This window comes from Canis aureus, chromosome 8 (assembly GCF_053574225.1).
Source record: "Canis aureus isolate CA01 chromosome 8, VMU_Caureus_v.1.0, whole genome shotgun sequence".
Lineage (NCBI taxonomy): Eukaryota > Metazoa > Chordata > Mammalia > Carnivora > Canidae > Canis > Canis aureus.
Window position 1 is genome coordinate 17,896,797 of NC_135618.1, and position 21,525 is coordinate 17,918,321.

The 21,525-nt window shown below is 39.1% G+C and overlaps 1 protein-coding gene across 2 annotated transcripts in view; it reads left to right on the top strand.

Annotated features, from left to right (window-relative positions):
- The first annotated feature begins 14,733 nt into the window (after positions 1-14,733).
- Positions 14,734-21,525, top strand: part of PKN2 (protein kinase N2) — a 130,134-nt gene continuing 123,342 nt past the window's right edge. Inside the window, exon 1 of one of the 2 annotated variants that reach the window (XM_077905326.1) lies at positions 14,734-15,153. In XM_077905326.1, the coding sequence (XP_077761452.1) occupies positions 15,106-15,153 (48 nt within the window). In that variant the 5' untranslated portion in view covers positions 14,734-15,105. The remainder of the gene's footprint in view (positions 15,154-21,525) is intronic. The other variant, XM_077905324.1, reaches the window with a different exon arrangement.

Here is a 21,525-nt window from a genome sequence, read left to right on the forward strand (position 1 = left end):
TTCTCAGCTCTAGATAATTTAAGTCTGAGGTATATGTGAAATATTCAGAATATTCAGTAGGAAGTAGGGGGTCTGAGGCTGAAGTTGATGAGAGAGGTCAGTCTAGAATTCTAGATTGAGAGCTGTCTCTCAGTGATTTTAGTAGAAGCAGGAAAAGTAGATAAGATTACTGAGGGAGATGTTAAGGGCCAAAGATACTGTGCTAACCATAATCAGGCAGATTAAAGATATTAAATCATTGCTTTGAACTGGTGATCATTTATTGCCTAGACACTAGGGATCCTCAGCTTGAATATGAATTTCAAAAAGATTAATTCAGTAAAGAAATTATATATAAAGAGTAAGAATATTTGAATACCAGAAAGTTGCTCCTAACTAGCGTTATAAGCTAAATCTAGTGTCAGGTACATCAAAATTTAAGATTTCCAGCCAATACTGAATGAATAGGTGGACGGTCTCCACATAACATTTTTCCTTAAATCTATTTGCAATATGTTTTTTAAAGAGAATTTCAAGGGACACCTGGGTGACTCAGTGGTTGAGCATTTGCCTTCGGCTCAGGGCCTGATCCCGGAGTCCTGGGATTGAGTCCCACATCAGGCTCCTTACATGGAGCCTGCTTCTCCTGTCTGCCTCTCTTTCTGCCTCTCTCTGTGTCTCTCATGAATAAATAAAATCTTTAAAAAAATCAAGAGAATTTCAAGATCATTGCTCAATTTTCTTATTTTTATAGTTTTAAGTTATGCAAATGAAATTTGTTCTTTCAAGTATAATGTTTAAAGAGTTTACTACACGGTATAATCCAAAATACCTGTGCTAATGTTTAATTGTATAAAAAACATTATGCAAATGCTTAACTGAATAAGAAAATAAGATGCCATTATTAATGACTTGTGAATATAATTAGAAATGAGTAATTAGGAAAAATATCATAGTAATAAGAAGTATATTTCAAAAGTAGTACACTTCAAAAGTAGTACACTAGGCATTTGAAAATAAGCCCTTTATATGTCCTTTATGTACCAGCAGAATGTACACATGGTGTTCCTGCCTATAAAGATGCTTTGAGATAAAAAAAGTAGGGGTAAAAAGGTCACAGTGGTCTCCTAGCTCCTTTGTAATTTTACTATAAAATACTACATTCTATCTATTACATAGATTTGAATTGACTGGGGATCGAATAAAATATATCCCCAGAGAAAGCCTTATCCACTGTAAAACAGGCTATAATCTTATCCCCAAAAACCACATGTATAAAGGAGTTTAGTGCTTTTTATCAAAGAGGAAGATTTTATTACTATAAAGGAATATGTAGTCAATAAATATTAGAGAAGTCTTGAAGGCATGGCCTCATCTATCTGAAACTGAGCCCTGAGACTGTACCACTGGGTCCACGGTCAGAAAGTAAGATTCTTGACTTATCCCTTATTTGTTGTCTTATAGCTCCAAAAGGTCCCAGGCCTTCCTAGACAATGAACCAACAAAGAAATGTTGGATGTCTACTATAAGTAGGTGTAACAGGGAAACGAAAATAACCTAGAGGAAGGTATTCAAAATGGTGTCCACTGTAGCTGAGGACGTGACAGAAAATGGAGAATTACTCTAATGACGTCTCAAATCATATTTTCCTAGGAACTGCCTCATTCTTCTTGTTTGGCTTCTTCTGCTCATGTGTTCTGCTTCAACCCATTAGTAAATGGATTTTAGCATTCATAGCTGTATCAGTCAGTTACTAGCTTTAAGAGAGCATTAGGTGCTGGAGTCAGACAGCTTTGGATCCATTCTGTCTCTTCCAGCAGTGAAGCCTTGGAGAGTTCATTTAACCCCTCTGAGTTAGTTTCCTTGCCTATAAAATGTAAGTTAAGTACTACTGGTACTGTATTGGGCTGTTGGGAAGATAAAATATAAAGTATTTAGAATATTATTTGGCATAAATGTTTACTGTTACAATAATAATATTATCATTACTGTTGACAAACATAAAAACATATTTGATCCATGCAAATACACACACTTGCAAGTCACGTGTTGTCAAATATGATGGTTGGGTCCAATAAGTAAATGTGTGTTTTATTTAACTCCTAGTTCTCCTGTAGTTTCATCCTGTAGTTCTTTATTCTTTACCGTTTACTCTTTGTGGTTCAGTTAAACAGATGCCAAGAAGGTGAGACAGAGAGGTACAAGATAGTGCAACACAGGTAAATCCAACAACAGAAGAATTGTAGGGGCAGTTTTAACTAAAGCTAGAGCTCAAACCTTAGACTCTGCTTGTTGGAAGTGGAAATGAACTTTCTTTTATGTACCTAGTCTCATCATGTTGATCAGATCTACAAGATAACTCAAAAGAAGAAGCAAATGGGGCCCTGAGGCATTCCCTTAACATTTAAGAAAATTGAGTTTGTATTACCTGTAAAGAGATCGACAATTGCTGGACAGAATTGAATAAGCCATCCAATTAATCTAATTCTAATATATACATATACCTGAAAATTATTTCTCTTGTTTTCAATTGTTAAATGTAAAAATCAGAGGGCTATTCTATTTTTAAAGATGAGAGTAGAAAAAAAAAAAAAAAAGATGAGAGTAGAGAACCGATAAATTTGATTGAAAAAAAATGTATAGATTTGAGACAAGGAAGACTTTTAAGACTAATTTAGAAGGAAAATATGGATATTTTTTCCTTCAAAAATTTTAAGGTTAAGATTGTTTTCTTGGGATAGGTTAGGTACAAATCACCTTAGAATTATAAATCCAAACCCTGAAATGAATAGAAGCTGTAGCTGTGGGATATTACCCATATTCTACATGTCTTACTTCACCAATCCATTTCAAGTAATTTCTAACCATATGGGGTAAAGAAAGAGGTGAGTAGGGGAGGCCAGGGGGCCTATGTCAGGGGGGGAAAATGATAGTATATTGAAAAACATATTTTGCCACTTAAAGATTTAACTACTATTGGTCTCCAAGCTATCCCCATCAAAGAGACCACATCAGTATCACAGCAAGTGTAAAGGGAATGAATATGTAGAAAAAACCCTGACTATCACACTTCAAATCTTTCCCAGGAATGTCCTGCTTTTTATCCATTAACACTGCCTTAGGCAGAGGATGTCCTGTATGAACTGCATACAGATAACAAATCAAATCTTTAATGCCCTGAGTTAGCTTTGCTTTTTATGCAACTCTTTATAACTTCGGGCTTCATTTACCTTTCAAAGAAAAACAAATGAATTGAATATACCATTATAGCTATGATTTGAATCACCCACATTTTGCTCTAATAATGAATTTAAATTCTTAGAGCATTTAAGTGATAGGAGAAGGTCCAAACTGAAATCACCTTTCACTTGGTAGCTAGGGCAAGTAAACAGGGGCTAATGAAAAATAACTCATTCAGAGTTGCCATTACTAGAATTACTAGTCTATATCAGGAACCAGTGAGAGGAGAAAAATGTGTTAGAAAGGTAATGAATGGCTTTGGAAAGTTAAAAGTAAAAAATGTGAGACAATGTAAAATCTGTTAAATAATCAACAGGCTGTAAGAAATTATTTGCTTTATTATTCTGTTAACTATAACCACATAAGGCTAAGCCAAGAAGTTAAAAACAAGAAAGTCTAGCTTCTCTACTTGTTATTGTAAGCAAATATTACTGAATTTTAACATTGTACAGCTATACCTGAATGATGTCTACACAGTGAATTTTGACATAGTCGCGACGTAAATGGTATGTTTTAAAATAATGGAGTAAAATTTTTTAAAAAGATTTATATTTATTTGAGAGAGAGATTGCGGGAGAGTGTGAGTGGGGGTGGTGAGCAGAGGGAGAGAGAGAAGCAGACTCCCTGCTGAGGAGGGAGCCCAAAGCAAAACTCCATCCTAGGACCCTGGGATCATGACCTGAGCCAAAGGCAGGCACTTAACTGACTAAGCCACCCAAGCACCCTCACTAAATTTTTTTTTCTCACTAAATATTTTTAAAGAACATTTAATTTTCCCTTATTTTGATTATTGTCTATGTGTCTATACTTCTTTGTCTTTTTCACAAATTGATAACTATATTATATATAGTGATTTCAAATCTTAATATGGCTTACTCAGTATCAAGTTATCGTATACTCGATTAATGTAACATATTTTATTAACTTTCTCAGTACAAATAATTATTTTTGAATTGTGTTTCAAATCAGGAAGGCATGCATACCTCAGGTGAATAATTATTTACTCTAAATACAGATTTTCTCAGCATAAAAAAAAAAAAGTGAAAGAAAGATATTGATAATAAAGGCAAGCCATTTACCAATTTCCATGGAGAATTTTTACTAAGATAAATATAACGCAGAACAAAATTAAAAGCATGTCATAATCTTTTGAGTAAAGGCCCTTAAAATATGTTTATATATATACATATACCTACAATAGGGGGAATAATGTCATTATATCTACAATACTATAGCCTTTAATAAAAATTAACTTGTAAGGTTGGCCATTTTCATTCTTGTTTTAATATACTGTTTTAGCTTTCCGTTCTTAGCATGTAAAAAATAAGAATTTTCCTATGTAGAAAATGAACTCATGAGAAAACTCTTGTATAAATTCTCTGCAGCCCCAATCTCAAGTCAATAGATTAGGTGTCCACATTGTTTGCAACTAAGTCACAGCTGTCTAAATTGCTTCAGAAATGTTTAGCAGATTGCTTTATAGCAGGATAACACAGTTTGAACCCTAGTTTCTTGAATACATCTTGCTGAGAGTTTATCTCATTCAAATGATGAAGGCAGCTGAAGCATGGTATTTGAATCACCCACATTTTGCTCTAATAATGAAGAACTTTAGGATGCCTATCATTGTGATAGGCAACACACTAAAGCAATTGAAATGTGGATCTTATATTTTACACCATTGAAACTGCTTGCGTATGTGGTGTGGTGATAAGATACTTTAAAAATAAAATTTCATTTGGTGAGAGGCTTACAGTTAAACTGTAAAAGCAATACACAGATCATGTGAATTACCAGCATATAAAAATAAATATGCAAATGACTGTAATACTCTTCTCCAAAATAGCATCTTTAATAGGAAACCCTTCATAAGAATCATTATAAAGTGACATATTTTAAAGCCATCCCTATATTTTATAAGTACTTATAACTAGCAGTTCTTAGTTTTAATTAGAAAATACATGTGTTTTCAGCTATACCTGAATAAACTGAATACCTGAATAAAATATGAACATGAAGAATGGGTACACATATACACTTCTACTATAAATTTCAAAATTATTATCAATCAAACAAGTTATCATCAAGTACTGTCTACCTATAATGAGCTTTACATATGCTAAATGCTGTGGAGATTACAGAAGTCTGTTTTGTTGTTTGTTTTTTTTCCACTCAGGAAGCTTTATATCTACTTGGGAAACATAGGAGTGATTATAACTGGGTCCTAAGGTGTGTGGTTTACAAATATAATCCCCGTAATTTATAGGTACTCTATAAATATTGTCAAATGAGTGGAGGAATTAGAAAAGCTAAACTTTGCTTTTAATTGATCAGTTTAGAGAATTTCGATTAAATATTTCAGAAAAAATCTATTAATGGCAACTTTGGGAAAAGGGCTTATCTATATATCCAGCTTGGAATGTATGTTCCAATTTTCTATTGCCATGTATATCTACTGCTTCCCCTACCCCTAAAACAAACAAATTCTTACTATGCTTACAAATTTGGTTCAGGAATTTGGACAGGGCAAAGCAGGGATTGTTTGTTTTCCTCCATAATGTCTGTGGCCTCAAATAGAATGATTCCAACAGCTAGTGACTTGAGCAGATGCAGGCTACAATGGCAGAGAATGGGTTTGTTACCAAGATGGCTTCTTCACTCACCTGTTCTGGTTCCTGGCCTGGAATGATTTGAAGGCTGAGCTCAACTGGGACTGTTGATCAGAACACTTACATATGACCTCACCATGAAGCTTTAGCTTTTCAGAGAATGGTGCTTGGGTTCTAAGAGAGCTTACAGGGAATATTCTAAGAAAGCCATCATTTAAACATAGGAACACTAGCTATGAGTGTTAAAAAACGTATGGTCCTTTTAATTTTTTTTAACTAACACACAAATGTATTTACTCTGGGACCTAGAGAATCTGACAGTTATAGATTTGGAACTTGTATTTTAAAGTTTGAGAAACAGAACACTTTGCTGATTGCAAAACACATTAGCTAAAACTCTATGCGATAAATACTGTGAATTGTCCATCAATGTCCACCCTGCCCCTCTTGTTCAGTAAATGAGTTGTGATTGGGCCATGACTAGTTAGAAAGCACATTTCTCAACCATGCTTGAAGCTAGATGTGGTCAAATGAGGACATTTTCATGACGGAATGCGAGCAGAAATGATGTGTACTACTTTTGAGCCTGGACCTTAAGACATAGGACATTAGATCCTCTATGTTCTCTTTTCCTTTCATAAAGGTAGATTATGGAGTTCCCTGACCTAGCTTCAACCATGCAGTTGAGAATAATGCCATAGCAGATAGTAGAACAGTAAGAGAGAAGGAACCTGGATCCTTGGGTGGCCTCATGGAGCAGAGCCAGTTTGATAACTTAAATTGCTTACCTTGTGCAATCCTCATGTGTGACAAAATAGCAAATTTCTCTACACCATCTGTCTGGAGCCTCTTCATTACAAAAGTTTAGCTTTATACTTATTCAAATAGTAGATACATTGTTGAATAATAGCTGGGTGCTTAAGAAATGACAGATGAAAAGCTACCTCCTTGTTGTCCATGTGGGACCAACCCTTTAATATGTATGGTGTAACCAATGTTAACTTCTTTGTACCTATTAATTTTTATTACCACTGTATAGTTGCAAAAGAATTTTCCTCTAAAGGAAGCACAAGTAGTAAAATAATCAGGTACATAAACTTTTTCATATTATATACTTTTATCATTTTGACAAGGACAACTGAAATTTCTCATACACCATACCAATGTTTCAACTAAAAGCCCAAAACCTTGTAATAATTTTAGCACGGTCCTAGATCTTAAACTCCAGAAGCGCAGAGATCACATTCCCATATCCACATGTAGAGAAACTACTAATCCAGAATCATCAGAGGCATCCTTCTCAAAGTGCGGTTCAGGGGATCTGCAAAGTCAAGTTCATTTTCATTATATTAAGATGTTACCTTTTCACTCTTATTCTCCCACGTGTATAAGATAGTTTTTCAGAGGTTTTATGACATAAGATGAGGTTTTCATAATGAAATATGAGTTTGTCTCTTATGTATCTTAAAAATGCTTTACTTTTAACTTTGAATACAGAAACATCAGAAGATATAACCCATAAAAACAAAATCTCTTTGGAGTCTGATAATTTTTTAAGAGTATAAGTGCAAAAAAAAAAAAAAAAAAGAGTATAAATGCATCCTGAGGGTTAAGATAAAAAGTTTAACTTCTCAGTGGTTGTTAAAACTTACTTTCTTTTTCATTACTTCAAATACATAAAACTCAGAATGTTACCATTCATTTGGTGATTAGGCTTACCAAGCTAGGAAAGTGGCATTTTCCGGTATCTTTTTCAGGAGAACATGTATATTTGGGGGAGAAAGTTCCAAACAATCTTATTTGTAATAACAGTTAAGAATCAGAAGAACCTGAGTATGGTCAAACTGTAACAGCCTGGGAAAGGAGCAGGATTTGCTTATTAACCTATTGAGGGTGGAAAACCAGAGGTAGACCCAGATTCAAGAGGAAAGGCATCACATCCTATAGTGTGAATCCCCTTAAATCTTTGGTACCCAGTTAATGTATTCACAAAAGCTTGATGAGAGTTGGTATTGAGTAACTGGTCATGGGTTGAGCTTCAGGTCTGTATCAATATAGACAGAACCAAGGGATATAGGCAGTGGGGGGAGTACTGTGGGACTATTTGAAAGGGTGAAAGAAGCAGGAAAACATGTGTAAATAACCTCTCACAGTTCCAAAAATTGGATTGGGGAAATAGAGGCTCAACTTTAGAGGCTATGACACAAGCTTATCTAATTTTCTGAGGGACAGAGGAGTCCCTAGCTGATGGCTATCCTAAAATACTTCTGTAATACATACAGAAACACACACACAACTCATATGCTATCCACTCATAAGAGATACTATTGTAGGCCATATAAGACACACGGGCTCTTTCTAGTGACTTAAGGTCTAAAAAGAGAAGAAAAAATTTATACAAGACTTCACAAAGAAATACCCAAATTGATGTATCAGGAAAGTTTTGTGGGAAGATTTATATCAGGTTTAATATGTACTCCTTGTTTGTAGCCTGTACATTTCCTGATGTTGGGGTCTTTGAGGAATAATAAATAGACTGGATAGAGAAATAATCATTGGAAGAGGAGAAAGCACAAATTAGACTGGTTCTACCTCCTACTACCCCATAGCGAGAGCCATGGTGTCACTTTCCTCTGATGGTTCTCAACTTGGCTGAATGGTCTAGTTAGGGCTGTTTGGTTAATAACACACACACACACACACACACACACACACACACAATTAGCTTCAGTAAAAAGGGAGACTTATTAGGAGAACACAGAAAACTCAAGAACAAATAGAAAATAGAGTAGCTGGACTTCCTAGAAAACTGGAACCAGCAAATTGTAAGACATCAGAAACCAATTCAGCTATATTTCTTCCACCATCCTAGGACTACCTAGTCTCTCACTGCACTGCTGCTTCTTTTTGCATAGCATTAGATCCTCCTATCTTTTAAATCTCTTGGCTTCTCTCAATTTTCAGCGGCTTGACCCTATTATAAAGTACAATCCTTTTTTGCCTGGAAAACTGAAATGACCTCCTAATTTTTCTCCCCAAAACTACTCTTGCCCATTTCTAATCTGTTGTTCTGACCACAGCCAGAGAGATATTTTCTTTTTTTTAGAGAGAGAGAGAGGGTGGAGGGGAAGAGGGGCCAAGGTGGAGGGAGAGAGAAAATTTTAAGCAGGCTCCATGCCTGTCATGGATAGAGCCTGACACAGGGCTCAATTTCATGACCCTGAGATCATGACCTGAGCCGAAATCAAGAGTTGGATGCTTACCTGACTGAGCCACCCAGGTGCCCCTCAGAGAGATTTTTAAAAATATTTAATGGTTTTCCATTGCTCCTAGGATGAACATCAAAATCTTAAACATGGTATGGAACTGGATTCCTATTCACCCACATCCAGTGCCCCCCCTTTTATAAGATTTATTTATTTATTTATTTATTTATTTATTTATTTATTTATTTATGTATTTATTTATTTACTTTTGAGAGACGCAGAGAGAGAGGCAGAGATGCAAGAAGAATTGGAGAAGCAGGCTCCCCTCAAGGAGCCTGATGTGGGATTCGATCCTGGATCCCGGAATCACACCCTGAGCCAAAGGCAGACTTCAACTGCTGAGCCACCCAGGCATCCCTCTAGTGCCCTTTTTTATTGTGTCCCTCTGTCAGAGGATTATATGGTCTTCCCCTGTTACTTTCAGGTATGGCAAAGGTTTTGCTGATGAAAAGTGAAAGTGAAATGTAAGCAAACACTTGGAGAACCAGCAGGTGATTTACCAGTGTTCTTTTCCTTCTGCCATGACAATGGCAATGTTCCAGATAAAGACCACTCTGTCAGCCAGAGTGCAGAGTGAAGATGACAGGCAGCAGAGCCTTGGTGGCATGTAGCATGAGAGATAAATAAGCCTTATTGCAGGCCACTGATATTTTTTGAATCATTTGTTATTCAGCATAACCTAGCCTATCCTAATTGATACACATGGTCTTATTGCTCAATCTCTTTGATTGCTATTGTTATAGCCCTACTAGCCTTTCAATGCTTACACAAGTTTCTCCCCCCTGCCTTAGAACTTTATCTGTTATTGTTTCCTTGAAAAGTTTTTTACACCCTTTTTTGCCCAGTTAATATTTACTCACCAGTGAGATCTCAGCTTAAGTGTGAAGTACTCAGGAAAGGACTGCCTGACCCATGTTCAAAGTACTCTGAATTCTAGGTGCCTGGCTGGTTCAGTCGGAGGAACATGCAACTCCTGATCTCAGGGTCATAAGTTTGAGCCCCACATTGGGTGCAGAATTATTTAAATAAATAAAACTTAAAAAAAAACACACAAAGTATCCCAAATTCACCTTCTTTGCCATTATGTTTCTTTAAAGTTCCATGAAGACAAAGACCAGGTATGCCTTAGTAAGCATTGTATTTCCAGTGACAGCAGGTGATTTTCCAGTGGTAAGTCACCTGCTGGTTCTTACTTCTTTTCTCTTTCCAAAGAGCTGATTTTTATGCATCTTTGTACATATGACAGAAAATGGCCATTCTAGTCCTTGAAACACCACACCTCCCACTCTATGGCCACCAATTGATCAGTATTCCAATATTTTATTTCCAGACTCTTGGAGTGAGAATCTTGTTGGCTAACCTTAGACATGTTCTATCATGATCCGCCTATAGTTTACTGGAAGATCTAGGTCAAGCAGAATCAACATAGCTACAGAGACTTCTTCTCAGGGGAAGTTCAAGAGGAAAGGAAGTGTGCAGACATCCCCAAAGTATCTGCTTCACTCACAACAGCTGACTCCGTTGTGACTTTCACTTTAACAATCTTGCTCTCAAAATTATCCTCATCCATACAAGGTAACGATCTCTACAAGGGGTTCCTTAATGAAGAAATTGGTGACCAAGTAGTTCTGACTGTCTGAGTTTCGTCTCTCTTATGGAGTCTGTCACTTGATTACCACTGCTACTTCACTTTGATCCCCTGGGAGCAGGGGGTTATCTTCACCTGTTATATTAACACTAATACTGAAACAATAGTAAACAAAACCCAAACCAAAAAACCTTTCCCTTGATACTCCATAATGTTGTTGGGAGAGATAAGATGGAATTCTTAAAAACATTTTAATAAATATTAAGCAAGAGCAAAAGGGAAATGGAAGACGTAAGACAATAAAAACACTGTAGCTCACAAAGAAAAGGTTCTAACTCTTTCCCTGGATATATAGGTCTTATTTCATTTAGGATCAAAGGGAAAAGAGCTTTATCATCTGAATATCTGAATGTTTCTCACCAACAGCACAGAAAATAACAATGACAAAAAAATAAAGTTCAGCTCTACTAGGATTTTTCCTGTTACATTTCTTCTACTTACAAAGGAAAACAGGGGTGCCTGGGTGGCTCAGTTAAGCATCTGCCATAGGCTCAGGTCGTGGTCCCAGGATCCCGGGATCAAGCACCACATCAGTCTCCCTGCTCAGTGAGGAGTCAGATTCTCTCCCCACCTCCACCCCCACTGCTCATGCTCTCTCTCTAATAGATAAATAAAAACTTTTTCAAAAAGAGGAAACAGAAAATAATATTTTTTATCTGATTATTGTTAATTGAAACTACTTCAACATGTTTGGTCATTTCTACCTTTTTTTTTTTTTTTTTTTTAGAAAGATTTTAAGTAATCTCTACACCCAACATGGGGCTCAAACCCACAACTCAAGATCAAGAGACACATGCTCTACTGACTGAGCCAGCCAGGCATCCTGGTCATTTCTATTTCTTAAAGACCAAGAAAATATTTTAAAGGCACCTGCATAACTAGTGATACAGTCCAGATATTTTTTGGTTTTTAATTTCTTACATGGATGTTTGTTTAAAACAAGAAAAACAGCAAAGCTTTTTTTTTTATTGTTAATATAAATTAGAACATAACTTGAGGTAACATATGTAGGATTCCCTAAAAACATTTGCAAATAGGGATGGAATACAATTCATCTGAATCAACATGTTTCCACTAAAACCTTTTCACATGTGCTTCATTTTGATAAGTATGTCCCATGTCCTATTACATTTTTTTTTTCTAAACATAGACTGTGAGCTGGGTTGTAGTTTTTAGCTTACATTAAACTAATTTATTGTTTAAACTGTCACATTTTCCAGATTGTCATGCAGTTTTTATATTATCTGGGCCTCCCTTCTGTATGCACTATTTTCTCCAGCATACCTAATCAGAAATAATTCCTATAGCTTTAAAAACTTTTTATATTTGTTACATTTACATGTGATATATAAAATTAAAATTATTATCAATATCCTTTGAGCTCTAGAAATACGTAAAGTTTAAAGTCTTTTTCTGTGGTAAAAAATAATGAGAGACTATAATGCTTTGAGTTCAGTTTAAATGAGAATTCTATTTTAAAGTATTTATAGTATCACGGTGTAGGTTAAAACAAGGCTGGGACTGGCAAATACATTTAGGTTCAGTCTTCATCTCTGTCATGCTCCTTATTAGTTAAGTAAATTATGGCCTATTTTCTTTACCTATATTAAGAGTCATTGTGGATATTTTAAATCTCTTCTAGTTCAAAAATTCCATGGTGCTAAAATATGAATATTTTCTTATACCTGAAATTCTTTTTTAAAAGAATGCTCATTAACTTTGTTTCTAACTCTTTACATTGGTAAATTTTTTAAAAGATTTTATTTTTAAGTAATGTCTACACCCAATATGGGGCTCAAACCTACGACCCCAAGATCAAGAGTCATATGTTCAACCAACTGAGGCAGCCACAAGCCCCTTTACATAGGTAATTTTTAATTCCATCATTAAGCCCAAACTATATGCATGTCAGGCATGTCAAATCCATTCTGAAGGAAGGCAGGGCAAAAATAAGCAAAATATATCTGCATGCATTTATTTATTTTTTAAAAAATATGTTATTTATTTATTCATGAGAGACACAAAGAGAGCGAGAAGCAGAGACACAAGCAGAGGGAGAAGCAGGCTCCATGCAGGGAGTGGGACTCTATCCCTGGACTCCAGGATCAGCCCTGGGCTGAAGGTGGGCGCTAAACCGCTGAGCCACCCAGGGATCCCCTCTGCATGCATTTAATGCACTGAATTGTACCTTTAAAATGGTTTAAATGATAATTTCATGTTATGTGATTTTTTTTTAAGATTTATTTATTCATAGAGAGAGAGGCAGAGACACAGGCAGAGGGAGAGGCAGGCTCCATGCAGGCTCGATCCCGGGACCCCAGGATCGTGCCCTGGGCCAAAGGCAGGCGCCAAACTGCTGAGCCACCCAGGGATTCCCATATTATGTGATATTTTATCACACATACATTATATATATGTATACATATTTGAATACAGTGCTTCCCTAACATGTTGTCCCTGCCATTTAGAATTGCATCATATTTATTTGGACACAAGTCTGTTTCTCCAAAAGACTCAATCACTCCAAGGACAAGGACTCTCTTAATCTTAGCTGTAACTCTAGGGCCTATAACACTGTCTGGCTCTTAGTTACCAAAAAGGGCAATCATGTCCTGGCTTTTCCAAGTGTTGCCATTGCATATATTTTAATTATCATTTCAATCAAAGCAATGCATGAAACATTTAAAATGCTGCAAAAAAAAAAAAAAAAAAAGTAAAATATACAGCCGAAAAATTCCCTGTCGCATATTAGGAGTTGGAGTTCAAAAACCCAGTGGCCACAGATGCTAGATCTTCAATAAATGTTTGTCAAAGGAATGCAGGAGAATTGAGAAGACAAAGAGATGCACCAAAGTGCCAGCATCCCCCCCAAGAGATCTATCTCACGTGGAATGTAAGCGAAGTACAAGACTGAAGTACAAGATTTCTCAAGAAGTATGCCAATTAAGGCTTTCAAGGATAACTAACCCTTAGCGCTTTCTCCAAGTAGCTTTTAACAAAGACGTGGTATTCCAGCCCCAATCTAAAGTGAAGCAGCTGCCTGGAATATCCATTCACTGCTCAAACAAAAGGTACCTGTTTGGGCACTTTATTGACATTCCTGAGTACTACAGTGTCGTTTTCTTCAACCACAACTTAACACTATCCCCTCGCAGTACGTCACCAAGAGACAGGTGAGCTTGGAGGTTGCCCGCGGTAAGGGCAAGTTGGCTGTTTTCCATTCGCGGGAACTGCCCCGCCCCGCCCCACCTCCTGCAGTTTGCACTCGGTTAAAACCATCCAAGACCTTGCGGATCAGATTCTAAAGTCAGTGGGGTTCCACGGCCCCAACCTTCCTGGGCAGGTCAGCGCTTGGGGAGGCGCACTGAAGACGGCCAGAGATCCCGGGGGCCTTCAGTTCTCGGGGAAGTCCAGGCCGCGCCCCGGAGAGGGCCGCGGTGCACCTGGCCCGGCGGGGGGGCGCGCGGGGCGCGGGGGGCGCGGCCTGGGGCAGGACTAGCAGCTTGGGCCGACGGGAGGGCCCGGCAATAACCTGCACAAATTGAGCCCCGAAACTCTTTGGCCTGTGGAGGTTAGAAAAAGCGGCTCGTTTACGTTAGGCCTAAATAAACTTCGACAAGTGGAGCTGCGGCGGGGGGGGGGGGGGGGGGGGAACAACAACAACAACAAAAAACCCCAAAGAGTAAGCTCCCGAGTTGTAGTGTCCACCGTACGGCCGTTAAGCGCAGCAGAGAAGCGGGCGTGTTGTTTTTTTTTTTTTTCTTCTTCTTCTTCTTCTTCCTCTTCCCGCCTCCCAGGAGACGCGAGGCCAGTCCTCTCCCCTCGTTTTCACCCCGGCGGGGTCCAATGGCCGCCCCGCCCGCGGGTCCTCTCCGCCCCACCTCCCCCCGGCCCCCGCCTCGCCACGGGAGGTAGCGGCCGCGGCCGTCACGTGTTCTGGCAGCCGCCAAGTGAGGCCGCTTTTGCGACGCAGTGACAGCCAAATGGTGCGACAGGAGGAGCCGCAGCTGCGGCAGCAGCGCCCCGCACCGAGGAGCTTGAGGCGGCTCCTGGCGTCGCCCAGAGGGAGCGACTGAGCGCACAGAATCCGGCGCGGGCGGGCGGCGGCGGGCGGGCGGGCGGGCGGCGAGGGGGAGCCCGCTACGAGAGCCCTCGCTCCCCGCCGCTCTCCATGAACCGGGCGAAATAAGCCGCGCCTCCAGCAGGGGCTGCGCCTCCATGAATCCCTAGGCTTTTTTTTTTTTTTTTTTTTTTTGCCCCCTTTCTTTCCCCGCTCCTCGCCCCCCCCGCTCCGGGTCCCGTCCCGCCTTCTCCCCTCGCCAGCGGCGGCCGCGGCCAGGTGCGGAGCGCAGAGCGGAGCGCAATGGCGGCCAACCCCGAACGGGGGGAGATCCTGCTCACGGAGTTGCAGGTAAGGGCCGCGGCCCGGGCGGGAGGCGCTGGCGGAGGCGACGGGGAGAACGTGTGGCGCGGGGCCGGGGGCCCGGGGCGGGGGGCGGGGGGCGGGGGGGGGGGCGTGCGGCCGCCGCGCCCCTGACCCGCTAAGTGCGGAAACTCGGGGATGTCACCCGGGAGCGCCGGCCCGCCGCCGCTTGAGTCCGACCTGCCTAGCATCCCGGAGGCGGGGGCCGCGCGTGTGTGGGCCGCCCGCGCCCGAGCCCGCGCCCGCTCCCCCCACCCCGGCCCGTCCGGGCCCGGGAGCCGCCCCCTCCCCGGGGTCCGCGCGGCCCGCGGGCGCCCCCCGCCCCGCCCCGCCCCTGCCCGGCCAGGCCCCGCCCCGCCTTTCCCTCGCACCGGGCTCCTTAACCTCCCTCTGAATGACTCCCAAGCTGCTTTCTTGTCCCTCCCCTTCCCCTCCGACTCCGCACAAAGAGCGCCCCCATAACTCCCAGCCCCCAAAGTTTTTTCTTTTTCTTTTCTTTTTTTTTTTAAAGCATGTCATACCGAATGCTTGCCTCCCTTCGCTAGCCCGTCTCCAGGTGACTCCGTCTCTTTCCCCTGCTGCGGGGGCTCCCTTTCTCTCTCGGCCCCTCTAACCAGATGACCGAGCTCGACGATCCCCTTCTCTGCTAACTCCCGGCTCAGATCCGGAAGCTCCGCTCACAGATGCTGATGCTTTTTCAGACTTTCGTTTTCCCTCCCGGTTTGAACACCAGAGAAAAGCCGCAGCAGTTGTTTACAAAAGAGCAAGCAGTAGACGGAGGGGAAAGGTTGGGCTCCACACGCCCGCAGAAAGAGAACAAAGTATGTCCCTGAGCTAGTGAGGTCTCTGCCGAGTAGCAGGGTTATTATCGTCTTCCATTTGCGGCTGAATATTTAATGATGTAGGCAGGAATTTTGTCCTTAAGTCTGTGCTGTGCAAGGATACCTACGCTCCTCTATGGAGATTATTATTCTTATTATTTTTTATAAACCGGGGGTGTCCCAGAGATGTTCACATCTGGATTAAAGTTTTACCCTTGTTTTCTTGACTTTTAGGTTTATTTTGGTGTGTTTTACTGTAGACACCTTTAGCTATTCGAATATTGAAGATAGGATTTAAGACAAGAAAAAATACACATACCTTTCTTTCTTTCTTTCTTTCTTTCTTTCTTTCTTTCTTTCTTTCTTTCTTTCTTTTGTGGTGCTTTGGGCAGTTACTTCTTCTTGAAAGACTTAATCTAGATACTGAAGGGTTGATTCTTCGTGATATCAAAATTAAGTATTGCAACTGCTAATTTTTCCCCCCCGATAGATCTTTTTATTGTGCAGTTAGATGTAAGCTTGAAGGCATTGTTATAATATTTGACATTTAGCGACCAAAAGTACAGATTTCAGCAAAGCGTACCAATGCAGGCTTGCAAATTTGGAATCCTTTGAATCAGCTTTGAATTTCATGTCATTGAACATGTTGCCATATAGTAGTCTAATTACTTTCACCCTTTTATGACGTCTTACAGCATACCACATTTACTAACTGAATGGAATTTATGGTTTTATTAATTAACGTGAGCTTTTAAAATGAGGTTTGTTTGAAGCACCTCCGAAATGCTTTCCCGCTGCCTAGTTTTGAAATATGAAACACATACTTTGGTTCTGAGAAAAATCCACTAAAATGGACAGGAGCATTTTTTCTTTGAATGGATTGGCTTCAGAATTAGGATGTATTTGGCATCCTTATTTGTATTTTATAGAAAACTATAATAGAAGACACTCATTTTGACACTGGACCTGAAAATATGTTTTCAGATGTGTTATAAGTATACTTAGGGACTTTTAATAGGATCAATTTTGACGTGAAGGAAGCAAGTCAAAGAGAGAAGAAATTTATATATGAGTATTTTAAAAATGGGATCAAAGTAGGGGAACACCTAATCTATAGTTATATTACTTTTAATAAGTCTAACTCCTTCCAGAAAAAGAATGATTTTTTAGTGTTACCTTATAAGTTGATAAGTATATCCAGAGCATTTTTCTTGGTATATTTGACTCTTGGTTTTTTGTTTGTTTGTTTTTAAAGATTTATTTATTCATTCAGAGAGAGAGAGAGTGAGAGGCAGAGACACAGACAGGTAGAGGGAGAGGGAGAAGCAGGCTCCATGCAGGGAGCCTGACATGGGACTCGATCCGGCGTCTCCAGGATCACACCCTAGGCTGCAGGCAGTGTTAAACCGCTGGCTGCCGCACCGGGGCTGCCCTTGACTCTTGTTTTATTTATTTATTTATTTAAAAAAAATTTTTTTTTTAATGACAGTCACACACAGAGAGAGAGAGAGATAGGCAGAGACACAGGCAGAGGGAGAAGCAGGCTCCATGCAGGGAGCCCGACGTGGGACTCGATCCCGGGTCTCCAGGATCGCGCCCTGGGCCAAAGGCAGGCGCTAAACCGCTATGCCACCCAGGGATCCCCGACTCTTGGTTTTAATAAAAGTTATTGCATTTGGACTTTATCATATGTATTAAATTAATTGAGAACATTATTTATATTTACACTTAAGATAAAAGGTGATAAAATTTGCTTCAAGTATATCCATCTAGGGATCCCTGGGTGGCACAGCGGTTTGGCGCCTGCCTTTGGCCCAGGGCGCGATCCTGGAGACCCGGGATCGAATCCCACGTCGGGCTCCCGGTGCATGGAGCCTGCTTCTCCTTCTGCCTATGTCTCTGCCTCTCTCTCTCTCTCTGTGTGACTATCATAAATAAATAAAAATTAAAAAAAAAAAAGTATATTCATCTATTCAAATCTTTTACTGTTTCATTGGGTCATGGAACTAGTATATAGTAGCCAAATATTTATCAAACTTGTTTGGAGAATCAATTTTTTTTTTTTTTTTTGAGAACCAATTTTTAAGAAGCGTCTACGTTTGAATTTATTTCAATTGAGAAATTAATACGTAGTTCTTAATGCCTCTCTGACATACTGATTTTAAGTATTATGTGGCAGGTTTTAAAACTGGTGTTTAGTAGTTAAAAACTGTTACTTTGCCATATCTTGTGTCAGATTCTTGTGTCACTCTGAAAGTTACATGTTACAACCTAGTTTTAATGAAAGTGATACTTTTTGAAACATTGTATATCCAACACTTTACAACTATTTCTCAAGTTATATTCCAGGATTTGAAATACTTTATTATTTGAATTTTTTTTTTTTTTATTTTTTTTATTTATGATAGTCACACAGAGAGAGAGAGAGGCAGAGACACAGGCAGAGGGAGAAGCAGGCTCCATGCACCGGAAGCCTAACGTGGGATTCGATCCTGGGTCTCCAGGATCGCGCCCTGGGCCAAAGGCAGGCGCCAAACCGCTGCGCCACCCAGGGATCCCGAAATACTTTATTATTTGAGTTGGAATTGGGTTATTAGTAACCTTAAGTAGTGGAAAGACAAAGCAAAATCTGAAACCATAGTGTTTGCCTTTATTAATTACTGTAATATTTCTCTGGAGTAATGTTTCTAACTCTTGCTAGTAATTTAGGAGGATTATTCAACAAGGAATCATTAATAAAGTACACATAAACTTTGATGGCTAGAGGCTTCAATGTATAAGGAAGAATATTTGCTCTAGTAAAAATAAAAATAGGCTGTTAAAAATATGAACTTAATTGGCAGTTTCTAGTTCCTATCTTTTGTAACCAGCTTGTTTTTATCTTGTTCTCCTTGTTTTTCATTTGAAGTAGAAACAGATTTTTTTGTGGGGCCAAAGAAATTAAAGTTTATTCTTAAGGAAACTTGATTAATGAAAACTATATAAAGAATCTCAAAATGAAAATATTGGCTACAACAGTAATTTGGTAGACTGCAAGCCCAGATATTGAATACCATACTAATAAAGTTATCTTGTTGATTTTTTTTTTAAGATTTTATTTATTTATGACAGACACAGAGAGAGAGAGAGAGGCAGAGACACAGGCAGAGGGAGAAGCAGGCTCCATGCAGGGAGCCCGATGTGGGACTCCATCCCCGGTCTCCAGGATCACACCCCGGGCTGAAGGCGGTGCTAAAACGCTGGGCCACCGGGGCTGCCCATATCTTGTTGATTACCAGTGATTTATCTTCATCAAATGCCTAATAAAGTATTGGGCCAAGCATCTTAAATTCCATTCTCAGCAGATTTTAAGTAGAGGTGACTTGCTCAAGTGGAGGGTTGAGGTAGTTAGCCTTAAACTACAGGGATTAAAAAAAACAAAAAAAAATAAAAAAATAAAAAAAATAAACTACAGGGATTAATTTCAAGAAACATTTATTATCTACAAAATCTATTACATATTATAGGATATAAAGATGAGAAGATATGACTAGAAGAGATTACAAATAACATTTATGGAACATTTGCTATATATCAGTCCTTGTACTTGGTGCTCTAAATACCGTTTTTAACCTTTATGATAGTCCAGTAAGGTGGGTGTTGTTATTTCCATTTAACAGATCAAGAAACTGTTTAGGAATGTTGGATAGATAGTTCATGGTTACACTGTAAACCTGAGTTTGAAATCACATCACTGTTTTCTACTATACCATTTTTTTTGAGCTGCCACAGTTCTGTGGACCCATAAATATTTTGCATTGCAATGTTATGTGTGAACTTTCAAAAAATTGGCCAAAAATGTAATTAACTATAGTTAACTTTAATGCAAATTTTATACTCTTTGTTAGGTTCCTCTATAACAAGGAAAAATGATTTATACTGTCTTTTGGTAGTTTGTAACTTAGTAGTGCATTATTGTTGGGAATTAGGTGTAATATTCTATAGAGACTAACAGTACAAAATAACCTTTTTGCAGGTTTTCATCATTTAACAGTTACTGTTTCTGTTGAAAGTTGTTGAATGTTTGCTGAAATCCTTTCAGAAGATTTTGCATTTCTTTGTAGTCTATCTGTAAGATAAACTTACCTTTAAAATTTTAAGCTCATGTGTAACCAACCAAGCTATGTGTTTGGCACTTAGTAGGCACTCAGTAACATGTTGATGAGATGTCCTCCATTTGTCACCTACAATGAGAAATGTCTTGACTGTTCTGACTGAAGTTGATGATAATCATTGCTCTAAGAAATTAGTTTTCTTTAATTTACATTTTGAATCCCTTGTCCACAAAATATTTCCTTGAAAAGTTCAAAAGGGATTTTTGCAATAGTTACATTACACCTACGTACAACATATTATTTTACCCATTTAGTGTGAATGGGTAAATGGATGTCACCTAATTTTGTACTGATGCTGGAAAGTAGAACATCTCTGTTGCGAGGATTAAGATTTTATGGTGGGTTGGGAATGTAGTATGAGAAAGTAAGCAAGATAGTTAAAGTGGATTTTACAGTTCTTTTCTTTTTTTTTATAGAGAGCACAAGCAGGAAGGGCAGGGAGAGAAGAGATGATCTTAAGCAGGCTCTACATTCAGCACGGAGCCTGACATGAGGCTTGAACCTACAATCCTGAGATCATGATCTGAGCCAAAATCAAGAGCCATTTCTCTAACTGGTGCTTAACTAAGTGCCAACTGAACCATCCAGGCATTCCTGTAGTTCTTTTATTGTAAACATAATACATGTTCATTGTAGAAAATCTGGAAATACAGAAAAGCACAAAGAAAATAAAAAGTGCTCATAGTTCTGTTACTCAGAGATAACTGACAAACTATCCTAGCTTTTAAGTCCCAAGGCATTTCAGTCTATTTCCTCCCTGTCCCCCTCTTTCCTAATTGAGATATATTTGATGTACAATATTGTGTAACTCGAAGGTATACAATGTATTGATTTAATACTTTTCCTCCCTTTTCTCCACTTACTAGAATTTTTTTTAAAGTCTTATTTATTCATGAGAGAGACAGAGAGGCAGAGACATAGGCAGAGGGAGAAGCAGACTGACTCCCTGCAGGGAGCCTGATACAGGACTCATTCCCATGACCCCGGGATAATAACCTGAGCTGGGGCAGGCGTTCAACTATTGAGCCACCCAGGCATCCAACTTATAAGAATTTTAAAGAGAAATGAGGTTCATGACATTTTAAGATAGAAGTAGATATAGATTAAGAAAATTTCTTGCCACTAGTTAGAGATATGTGGATATAGCTGGCTTTATTGATTTTTTTATATCAAAATGTTTTGATTTGAGTCAATACTTTAAGATACAGTTGAGAAGAAAAGTGAGGAGTAGAGAATGGACTTAGTAATAGACAATGATACATAGCATCAACTCTGAATAATTGATACAAAGTGGTTTTGATACAATGTGGTTTTTCAGCTTAGATTTGGTTGTTACTACTCTTACAGAATGCTACATACTTTATTGAAGGCATGTCCTTATTTTT